This window comes from Platichthys flesus, chromosome 7, assembly GCF_949316205.1.
Source record: "Platichthys flesus chromosome 7, fPlaFle2.1, whole genome shotgun sequence".
Lineage (NCBI taxonomy): Eukaryota > Metazoa > Chordata > Actinopteri > Pleuronectiformes > Pleuronectidae > Platichthys > Platichthys flesus.
In genome coordinates this window covers 10551193-10563252 of record NC_084951.1, presented here as the reverse complement: position 1 = coordinate 10563252, position 12060 = coordinate 10551193, and the positions used below count along the sequence as shown (strand labels likewise).

The following is a 12060-nucleotide window of genomic DNA, read 5'->3' as shown; positions in this document are numbered from 1 at the left end:
CTCAACCCGCCCCTAATAACTCTTCTCCCTCTAAGCCCTCTTGTCTAATGAGATTGGGCCTGTATATTGAAACAAACACAAGCAGAGCGAGGGAGAAAGGGGGATTGAGAGAATGAGACAGTAGGTTCAGAAGGAACAGGATGAAAGAGTAATGGATTTACATAATACGGCCGGGTGGCAGACAGATATGTGAAAGATGTGGTCCTCAGTGCACTAGACCAGAATGTATATATACTTATATACACTGCTCAAAAAAAATATAAGGAAACACTTAATCGACACAGTATAACAGCATGTCAGTTAGATTTCAGTGATATCAATCTGTCCATTTAGGAAGCACAAGGGATAATGAATCACTTTCACCTGCTTTGGTGCCATCTAATGTGACAACAGGTGCAATGGAGAGGCAAAATCAGGACAACCTCTAAAAAGGGAATGGTTTTGCATGGGCTGGCTACAGACTGCGGCTCTTTTTCCATTCTTCCTGACTAATTCTTCTTTAGTTTTGTGTAATGCTAGTGTCCTTGTCACTACTGGTAGCATGAGGCGGTATCTGCTACCCTGTCAGGTTGCACAGGTAGTCCAGCTCCTCCAGGAAGTCACATCCATACGTGTGGTGGCAAGAAGGTTTGCTGTGTCTCCCAGCACAGTCTCAAGAGCTTGGAGGAGATACCAGGAGGCCGACAGTTACACCAGGAGAGGTGGGCATGGCCGTAGAGGGGCATCAACACAGCAGCAGGACCAGTATCTGCTCTTTTGTTTGAGGAGTAACAGGAGGAGCACTGCCGTGCAAAATGACTTCCAGCAGGCTACAGGTGTGTGTGTTTCTAACCAAACTGTCAGAAACAGACTCCATGAGGGCAGCATGAGGCCCGACAACCTCTAGTGGGACCAGTGCTCACAGACCTGGGATCAGAGGACCAACTACCACATTCCATCTCTCATTGTCTCTGTTTTGGTTTCCTCTCTTTCATTGTCTCATCATCTCAACTTTGTTTCTATCCCAGGTGCTTCTCATTTCATCTCTTTACTTCCTTCTTCACTCCTGAGAGAAGCATCAATACATGGGCTTACTTTAAGTGAGAGTATTGTAGAAGTACATTATTAATCCAATATTAGTTTTACTACCAATATTTGGTCAATAGTGAAGTATAAAAAAAATTGTCTCCTACAAATGCATATTTTTCTTCCTCTCTTTTTTGCCCTCGACCCTTTGAGCAACCCAACTCCCTCAGCCCCCTTAAAAAAACTACCCCCTCTGGCTCAATCTATACAGAGTGGGAACGGGGGGGGGGGGTCAGTTAGGGTCCACGGCCATTGAGTGTTTCTTTTCAAACATTACCAACTTGTACAAGGCTTTGCCTCCTAGTTTAAAGACATAAACATCATAAGTTGCGGACTGGGTTTGTACCCTAGGGGTTGAATACACTTATTGTAAGGTGCTTTGGATAAGAGCGTCAGCTAAATGAAATGTAATGTAATCTCCAAAAGAAAGTAGTATGATTTAAATACATGGATGTATGGCTTGAAAATTCAAAATAACACTGGTGTGTAACACTTACAATATAATTGTTTTGAATTACTGTATGTCTGTCACTTTTGAGAAATTCTGGCAAGGCAGTGGTCAAACTCAGACAACATTAGGACCTAAAGAGAGATTGTGTACTGGAGCCAAAGGGCATGTGAACTCCAAACGGGAGCCTTAGAGGAAGATATACAGCCACTGCTAATGGCCTGCCAACCCCCTCCATTTCCTCATTTTTTGCAGTGCCTCTAAAGATGGCTTGCGGAAAGGGAATGAGGAAGCACCAAAGTTCAAACGATGTTTATCAGTAAATGCAAGCAGGCCAGGTTGGAACGCAGTCTGTTCCGCAACAGCCTGATTTGATGGGATTTGTTATTCTGCTGCCTATTTGAACTTGTTCTTTCTGTACTCCTCCAAAGGAAGACCAGCTTTGCAGTAAACATGGAGATAAGATAAAGATAACACAGAATTAGTTTAACCCATTAAGTCAAGATGAAATGTATGCGTATCAATTTAAGACCGGTTACAATGTTTGTGTGCTTCTCCCTTTAGAGCCAGATGCAAAACAAACACTTATGTGTGATGTCATTCTTATGGCACGTAACCTATGAAATTAATCATGATTTTCAGCAATACATGAGGAATACATCCGGGATCAATAATTGATGACTTGTATTTACGGATATACAGTGTGGTCAAAAAGGCAGGGTCCATGAGTGAATTTGAAAATGTCTTTATAAGAAGGTACATAAGAGTTCTCTACCCCCTCTGTGCTGAGTCTAAAGTGTGTCTTAGTGATTTGAACTGTGCCTAACAATTTACAAATACATTTCCTTAAAAACAATGGTATGCAACCTACTATATACACTTGTCTCTAGTCATCAGTGTCTTTATTTTAATTACCTGATATAAACTCAGAAATGGATATGAACACCAATTACCCATAAATCTAAAAGTCATGTTCATGAAGAAGGGATGTAGAAAAAACGACATCAAAAAATATAAAGAGGCAGACGGAGACATGGATACACAAAAAGGTAGAGCGATAAGGTTACAGAGAGATTTAAAATAAAGACACTAAAAAAGATCAGAAAGGCATGTCAGTGGACAGGCACACAAACCAGAAGACTGGCTTTCATAGCAATGACGTAAAAACAGAAGACAAACAAGACAGTTAAATAGGGAGGGTGAGCAAAAGGTAAAGACAAACCGACATACTAGTAGCTTGGTAAACAGAGGAAACCAATATATGGAAAAGAGGCACACGAACGCGATGAGAGCAAGACAGAGAACAATCCCTGTTAACAAATACACAGGTAAAATGACAATAAAGTTGAATCTAATCTAATCTAATCTAATCTAATCTAAAAAGAGAGCCAGCTGGACCAAGAGCCAAAATGAGCTGCATAAACTGACTTTACTGTTGGTGGTGAATATAAATACGGGCAGGAAGAAAGAGTCAGACAGGAACTGAAGAGACGAGTGAGGAAGAAAGACGGTCACTGTGTTAAAAAGCAGTCAGACAGCCAGACTGAGTAGTATGAGCCGTCTGAGGGCTACTCCACTAAGCGCAGTCGGTCAGCCGGGCCAGCAGGTCTCTGTTAGGATGCTAGGCTACATTAGATTTGCCTGTAAGCTAAAAGCACACAGCAGCCTGCTAATCAGGTCACCTGTTACACAACACTGCACTGAGACTCGGTCATGGTTTTTCCTTTTCAATCAATCACAATCATACAAATGTACACACATGCTTATATAGTGTTATGTCTGCATGACCACAGTGGACATTCATTTGACTGACATTAATGTCCCGGAGACTAAATATGACCAAAACTACTTGCCTCTGAAACCTCGCCTGAACCTTAACCAAAACCTTAACTTAACAAAAACGTGAAACATATGTCTTCAGTGAAAATCCAATAACTTCAATTAAGTGGCCTGAATTACCTAGACCATACACACACAGCCCCGGCATTAAAATAAATATGGACAGCTCTGCTTATTACACTACTTGCAGGTGGCAACTATAGGAGCTCAGTGTAACATCAATCAATCACACACACAACTGCAAGGAAAATGTCACAAAGCAAAGCTAAAACTTCGGTCCAGAGTAGGGAACGGAATAGTACAAATGTTTGAATTTGAAGAGAACATTGAAGAATGACTGAGAACAGACATTATTAGTATCTCATACTAATGAATAGATAAATAAATATGTCTCTCTCTGCACTTTCTTAGACGTCATGCCAGCCAAAACTCACTCTATCTACTTAATACACTGCCTTAAATCACTACTATACTAGACAAGTAATGTGGAAATCAGCAGTAGGGGATAAAGTGCAGGGGAGAGAGAGAGTCTGAGTATAACCAAATAAGAAAGAGAAACAATGACAGGAGGTGGGAGAGCAGGGGAGGAAACAGAAAGAAGTCAGAGGGGCAGAATTTCAGCGTGCTGCTGCGTGTGATCATACCCCGAGCTACATTAACCCCAGGCCTCAACAAGAACCAAGCATGCAAGAAGCATTTCATCTGCTCAACACACACACATTATCATCTTCTTTTCACATTCAGAGGCTTGCTGGCACATACAGTCGGCATGGACTCATAAACCTCGGGTTGGGCGCAGACCCTTACAAACAGGGACATTTACTGTCACCACACGGACCCTTACAACCAGGTGGATGCAGATAATGAATAAATCCTCAGTGTAAAGTTGCAGAGACAGATGGTTCCTGTTTAGTCTTATTGGTACATAAACCAATTTTCAGAGAATTTAAATTAAACAAAATTACTAGTCTTTATGGATCGTCACAATTTGAAAACTCCAGGACATGTCGCAGTCCACTTCAAATGTCTCCATTTCCTAGGTCCATTTGCAAGGATATAGTCAACCTTGTTGTATACATTAAGCAGTGGGACGGCCGTATGTCTTTATTTGTGAACAGAGTAACTTCAGTCCATAATGAACTCTGTCCATCAGGGAAAAATCTGCACTTAATGCTGCAGGTGGGCTTCTGCAACAAGAAGGAAACCATGGTGCTGTTGATGTTACAACTCTTCCCGATACTTTGACCAGTGCTTTGAAATATTCCACACAACACATGGACAGGATTTTGAAAATACTGACTGGTGCTTTTAAGAGGAACGGGAAAAAACAGGTTTGAGGACATTTCCCATAATAAAAGATAATAATAAAAAAACTGCACTGACCAAGATGAATAAAACTTAACTTTAAGTATGCTGTATGTTCAGATGACTGTCTTTTAAAATTAAGCATGGGCTGGTTTTTTCCCTCTCAGCCTTTTTACTCAAAAAAAATGTGTATATGTCCTCTGCTTTATCTCTTCTGCCTTTCTTACAAAAACACATTTCATTTATTTCTATTATCGTCTCTGGGACTGATCTGTCCCTCGATCCATCTTTTAATAAAAAACCCCACTCACTTTAGTCACAGAAGGGTCTATTCATCCCCTCCTGTTTCTCTCAGACTGACTCTACACAGACTAGCTTAAAGGGGAAAAAACATGCACATATTAGGAGGACCTCCTTTGTATTGCCGATATTTTGTATGAAACCTTTGCTTTTCTTCATTGACCTTTAAAACTGAACTGTGAACAATGAAGGTCTAAATATTTCACATGGATTCACCAGGTAAATCGATTTTTAAGACAGGGGGTAATCTTTCTAATTAGCACTCAGTTTTAGTCCAACTAAATTCCTTCAAAAAGCCCACGCTTTAGTCTTCTAGTCCCAGCATAACATATCAGGAGTGAATTTATTTCGAATCGTCAAATCGACAAACTCAGGCTCAACACAGAAAGGGTTACTCAAAAAGCGTTTGCATATCATCACCAGATAAGATGGAGGTACAATAGTTTGTATTCAAAACAATATCTGCTTTGGTTAAGCAGCTCTGCAGGCCCATGTAGTGATCCTGCTGTTGTTCTAGGCTGCAAGAGTCGGGAAAACAAAGGAAATGTAAAATAGGATCATGTTTTGGGAATACATAACCAGCGATCTAGTTCATTTAAATTGTAGGTGTTTAGCCAGCACACTCATACACAGTCATTTCCTGCAGCAAATAAAATGTTAAGAGCACAATAGTGAATCATCATACCTCTAAACAGCCTAATAAATGAAAAAAAAAAATTCAGGCATATTTGCATTCAACAGATACAGATCATGTTCATGTTACACAACTGGCATTTCACCGTAAGGCTATCAAGACCTTTTTTTCAGCCACTATGAAGGGTCCTCAAAAACGACCTCTCTATTAGAGAGAGCTGTTCTCTCATTCCAGCTCAATATAAATCTCACAATGACAATATTTCTTAATTAAAGGGTCAACACCCAAAATGAGTCATTGCTTTCGTTCCAGTGGGTCACCACTTGAAAGAAGCAGTCACATGTTTCAGTCAGTTGTGCTCTAAATGTGAGAAGATGACTTTTCCCCTTAAGCTGAACTTTTGTCCAAACCCCTGATGAGATGCTGATGAGCTTCTGTGATGGAAATTTTGACACTACCACACTTTGTACTTTTGAGGGTACCAACCAAAAAATAATCTGTATTTAAGAGTATCGATTCACATTAAACCAAAATGTGGCAAATTTTGACACCAGAGATTAGGGCTCGGCGAAATGGCCAAAAACAAATATTGCAATATTTTAAGGCTACATCACGATACACAATATATATATATATCGATATTTAGAAATCTCCTTTGGATTATTGTGCAAATTCATTCATTCATAAAAGTCCACATGAAGTGGCTAAGCAAGCGAACATTATAATTTCCGACAGTCCCTGAATACACCTTGTCGAAAGATATCAGCGAACATTTAGGCTTAAACACGATGCAAACAGGGGCTTCTGATCATTGAGCAGCTTTGGATCATAGAGTAAACTTTGTGTTTCAAAGTTTGTTTCCGCTGTTCAACAAATTCACTGACCAGTTGCTTCACATGAACGTACCTAGCATCTCACAACACGCACACTCGCGTCCACTCTGGCTGGAGTGAACGCTGTTAATATTCATCCCTTGTAAACATCACTTTTGTTCTCATGCTCTCTGAGTCTATTCCCTCCTGATACAAAAAGTTCACTCCCCCAACCATCTGGATGGAAGCAGTCTGATGTGAGAGGGGTTTGAGAAGAGAGAAGCGAGACTTATAGAGAATTTCATGCGGCTTAAAACATTCACATGACAATTTATACCAGATGGCCGTGATATAGTCATTTATACATCGCACGTGATATTCGATAGCCATTCAGATAAGACAGCAGGCTCATCCTTTGAATATCAATATATCACCCGCCCCTTCCTTAAAGCATAGATGTATCTGGGCGAGAGAGAGACAGAGTGAAAAAGAACAAGCGCGATTGACGCGATTACATCATCCCCAATGCACCTTGTTCCAAGCTACAGTAGGTCAAGGCCATTGCGAGCCAAAACTGGTCTCAGCTGTGATTACAATTTTCAAAGTTGACACAGACAATACCTCTAACCTGAGGAAACACATGGTACAAATCCTGATCTAAGCTGATGAGTGAACCATTTTGACAACCAGAAAAAAACACTGTGGGCATCAAAGTCAAGTGAGGAATCACTAAAGCCTGAATTGACATCTTCAGGTAATTAATTAGCTTTTGGAGTAAGGTGTTTTTGTAGCTGGATTTTTCATTGCCTTCGTTGACATTAGCTTAGCATTTTAAGTAGCGTTAGCCAACACTCATGCTGATGCATTTAGTATGCTAAATCATTGTAGGAAATATGACATACTTTACAACAAAACCAACAGTTTATAAATTACAAACTAATGATGGGGAAATGTTATAGTATGCACTATGCATCACCTGCAGTAGAGAGGAAAAACCACAACAAAACAGAAAAAATGCAAATTGCAAACGTTGTGTACCAATACTGAGTTCCGTATACTGGTGCTATATGGGATCAAATTTTTTTGGGATTGGATATTTAACAGTACAGATCTGACAAAAAATAACACCAGAGAAAGAAAACTGATGACATCCATCATTGACCGGACATTGTGATTTAAAGGTCACCTTCTCAAAACCTTCAGCAAACAGAAACTTGAAATAACTTTACAATTAACATTTTTCAAGTTTAGTTGCATATTGTGATACAGCCTTTACCATTCAAGGTACTAACACTGTGACTCATTTTATTGTCAGAAGCGGTTCTGCATACCAATGTTTGCGATTGGGTATGAGTCACCTAAGAACTAAGAAACACCATGGCTGTTCTGCACTCCCAAGTTATGAAAGTTATTTTGGTATTTTTTGCACAAGACCAAACCACTTTGGCGCATCGGCAGTTGAACTGGTGGCTTTATAGCATCTTTATACCTATAGGCTACAAGACTAGTCAGGCAATAGCACATGATGTCTTTCACTATACAGGACTGTATTCTTCCCATTACAAACTAATGCCTCAGGGCAGTCAACACAAGCCTGGCTGTATAATCCAATGTCATGGATGTCATGTGTGTGACCCACAGCATCCAGGCAAAAGTTGCTTCCTGGAGTGAAACAGTATCAGCTACCTTTCCCTTTATTGCCACCTTGAATAAGCCATAGAAATACTCAACAACTGATCTATAATCAGAATGAACTAGGCAGAATTGCTTCATGCTGTTACCAGGCTGGAATTTGAACGGGTGTGAAATCCAAGTCATAGCACATCTGTTTGCTTTCACAAACATGCCCGTACACATGCAGCAATAATGTGCACAAAGTACTCAGACACACACAGAGGTAATGTGTATGTGCACGACATACACACATATCCCTCAGCTGAGGTCACAGATGTTTTAAAGGAGCCAAACCCCACTTCTATGAGCATAGACACTGAAACTGTAATCCACCATTTACCTGAGCCAGCTTGTACCAACCAACAAGCCTGGCCAATATTGCTTTCAGCAGAGATGGATATTTGCATTTGGGGCATGATGAGTATAGTTAACCTATAATTGATAAAGAGCTAAACTAGAACTAAAGATTAAAAAAAAATACAATTCAACCCTGGACTATTCCGAATACCGACAGGAGACACATTGTGGAGTCGTTATCAACACTTATGCATTTGGATTATGTTGCTTGACAAAAAGCATTGTGAAATTCTTTCACAGACTTAAAAATGTTACTTGCAGTTTTAAAACATACACCTGTGACTCTTTCAGGGATCATCACAGAGGAACAACTCATTGAGAAAACACAGAACCCCATTCATAGGGTAAAAGCCCCTGGCTCCACAGCACACTGATGCTATGTAGGACATGCTGTTCTCAGTAGCAGAGAGGAGAGCTGAGCCCAGCTTACATCTTCTGTCAGTCTATCGAAGACTGAGGCATCTGCACAAAGTAAGATACCCTGTTCAACCTTGATTGTTACCTTAATCATGCAGAGTGTTTGAGCGGCTAAATTTTAACATAAACATACACTGTTGCAAAAAAGGAATCACAAATTCATTCATTGAGAAAATACTTTTCAAAGTCCAACTCTACTTGCACAACTGAGTCGAGTCCAGTTCAGTTTCCTTTCATGGGTTTGATTTATTTCAGAACCCATTCATTTAATATGACACAAGTGGTTAGGACAGGGTGTTTGCTGGTGGTAATTGATAAAATTTGGATGCGCAGCCAAGATTTTCTTCAAAACATTAAACAGAATAAATTTGCTTTTACTCACTAATAGCTCTTGCTCAGAGTCTAACTGCATGTGACATTTGTTATTTTTCAATGTTTGCTCCTGTTCAATACTATGCAACATCTTTCTAATTTAAGCTAAGAAAATTCAAAAATGGGATGCAAATTGCTTTGTCAGAGCATAATTTCCACTCAGTGCATATTTTCGTAGTTCCTGAAATATTTAGAAAAGTATAGTGGATGAATTCAGACATTTAAATTGCAAAAAAAAATGCGTTCAGATCCTGAGTCGAACAGAAAATAAGAATGGAGAGGCACTAGGTTAGATGAGTGGCATGTGAGGGCTGCCTTGTGGAACTTCCTACTCAATGGAATTTTTTTTAGCGCAAATATGTGTGATGAGCATCTCTCACACAAACACACAAATAAAATAATTTATTCTCACTGACAATGTTTCAGGACTCATCTTCACATTCTTTAATTCCATGTCCAGCCCATTCACACAGCCCCGCTCTGTCTATATGCTCGCTCTCATTCGGTCCAGCATCACACACAGACATGTCCGACACAGCTGATAATCATAACAACCAAACATCTACTTACGCTCAAAGTCAGAATCATCATCATCATCATCATCATCTTCTCCGTTGGACTCTGTTTGCATTGGCTCCCCATCAAACATCACTCCTTTCCCCGTTTTGCCGACAGCACTGGCCCCATCCTGACTTCTGGTGTCTCGCAAGCGGGTGAAGTACTGTACTGCAAACTCCACCAGGTCTGACGGCCTTTGTCGCAGCACCTCCACGGTGTAGCCCTGCAGCAGTTCTGTCAACCCCACCGGTATCTCAATACTCATGGCTGTGTGTGGCTCGGTGGCGGTGTTTGCCTTCTATCTACAGACGGAGAGAAAGGTGTCAGAGTTTGTTTTGGTACAGAGCCATTCTTGTGCCTCTGGTACAGGGCTGTGGTTTGATAATGGACTGCCTGCTTGGTAACTTGAAATAAAACCGTTATCATTGACTGTGCCAGTACACTGTGTGCCGGTGTGTGACCTGTGGATGTTCAGTGACTGGAAACAGCTTTGAATGACCCCCGGCATGAAGTGGGAGAGCCCGGTGAACAAAAGCAATGAGCATCAAGTTTGACACTGCCATCTATAAGCAGGGTAGTGTGATGCACTACATCAAGTGTTGCTGTGTCACTGAGCGGCCACTTTATCTAAGCTTGAGCCAAGGAACACACAGTCCCCACGACTGCACAAAGCAGATAGGAGCCTCACATGTTTTATGGGCACCAGAGATAACTCGTGGCATTCCTCGTCACATCGCTGCTTGGCATCGCCTGATACTGAGCTGTCAACTTGGGTGGGTGGCCGGTTGGCGCTAGCTAGCAAAGCGGCTAATTAGCTAATACGCCTGTCAACTGGCCGCTTGCCGATGCACAGATGGCTAAGCTGAGCAATTGGCTGAATTTACTAATCACACACAACCTTGGCTGGAGAATAATGGCTGCAGCAGACACAGCCCCACTTTCCACCCACCGGGCATTAGCCACCTTAGCCTAGCTAGTGTGCCACCGTTAGGAAAAGCCTTAACCGCTAGCTCGCTGGATAGTCTGACGCACTGGCTGCGGGAGATAAGCCGCGGATAAAGGGCTTCCAGGGGAATCATAGCAAGCCGTACATGACCTGTAAGCCGCGCGGTATGCGAACCTAAGGTCGCTAACAGGGCGTCACTTACGTGCGGTTCTGTCTCCCCGGCTCAACTAGCCAGTCCCCTCCTTCGCGGTGTCTTCCTTGTTGTCCCTTATCTCGCCGCTTCTTTCTAGCCAGTCTCTTTGCCAGTGTAGCCCCCGTCTCCCTCCACGGAACAGACCACTTGTTCAACCGGGAGCCAACAATTTCCACGTCAGCGTCGCTGGGTCAACCTGTGTTTTCTTATTCCTGCCGACCAGCTGTACACCGATGCTGACTAAGTTAAGAGGTGGTGGGAGGGGGGGGGGGACGCACTCGACTTCACCGCCGCAGCCTCTTACGACGTCCACGCACTCGGTGAGGGTGGGACTTGCTGTGGCTGTGAGGGGGGGCGGGCTAGCTGTCGGGCTAACTGGCCGACCTGCTCAGGGCTTCTTGACGGCTGCCTGGCGACTCTCCTCGTGACACGAGTAAATCCTGCAGCAGCTGCCAGGTGACAAATCCTGAAGTCGTCGGTTGCAGCGCTGCGTCGCGACGCCGGTGAACGCGACGTGACGAGGTTACCGACGGGACGCGTCTGTGTCAGGCTCTTCCAGCGGCTGGTTCTACGAGGGGAGCCCGGGAAGAGCGATGGGGAGACACGCTTCCTCCTCCAGACGACACACACACACACACAACAGCTCGACTTGTAATTCACCGCTGGCACTGTGGCGAGCGTGAGGAGGCGTGGCCGGTGAGCCGACAGCGCTTGACAGTGATTGACGGGAAGCGCGGCTAAGCAGAGCAGAGGTTTGGAATGTCACAGCCAATCGGGTGCCGTCATTCAAGTAGAGGCGGGAACAAAGGCAGGACCTTATTAGTCCAGCAAGAAAAGAACCACACCCACAGAAGTGTCAGTGTGATGGGAGATCTTTTACAACAGGCAAATTAAAATTTAAGATTTATAAGAAGTCCAGCTCTGCTATCAAACCCTTCATTTTGTTCAGAATTATTATGTTGTATATATTCTGTTCACAATGTATATCTTTGGATTACATTTGATATATTATCTCTATTCTATAAAAATGCCACGTTTTCCTGCGTTTATACTGCATGTTCATTCATTATTACTTTTACTGATGCCCATTTTTTGTTACAACAAAACCAACAGGTTTTTCTTCTTTGCTGCTGCAGCACA

At 42.3% G+C, this 12060-nt stretch overlaps 1 protein-coding gene across 2 annotated transcripts in view; it reads right to left on the bottom strand.

Annotated features, from left to right (window-relative positions):
- prkar2aa (protein kinase, cAMP-dependent, regulatory, type II, alpha A) overlaps window positions 1-11591 on the bottom strand; it is a 43903-nt gene extending 32312 nt beyond the window's left edge. The window contains exons 1-2 of one of the 2 annotated variants that reach the window (XM_062392047.1): window positions 10930-11591; window positions 9794-10083 (exon numbers count right to left, since the gene is read on the bottom strand). In XM_062392047.1, coding sequence (XP_062248031.1) covers window positions 9794-10046 — 253 coding nt within the window. In that variant the 5' untranslated portion in view covers window positions 10047-10083; window positions 10930-11591. The remainder of the gene's footprint in view (window positions 1-9793; window positions 10084-10929) is intronic. The other variant, XM_062392048.1, reaches the window with a different exon arrangement.
- Between the last annotated feature and the right edge of the window lie 469 nt (window positions 11592-12060).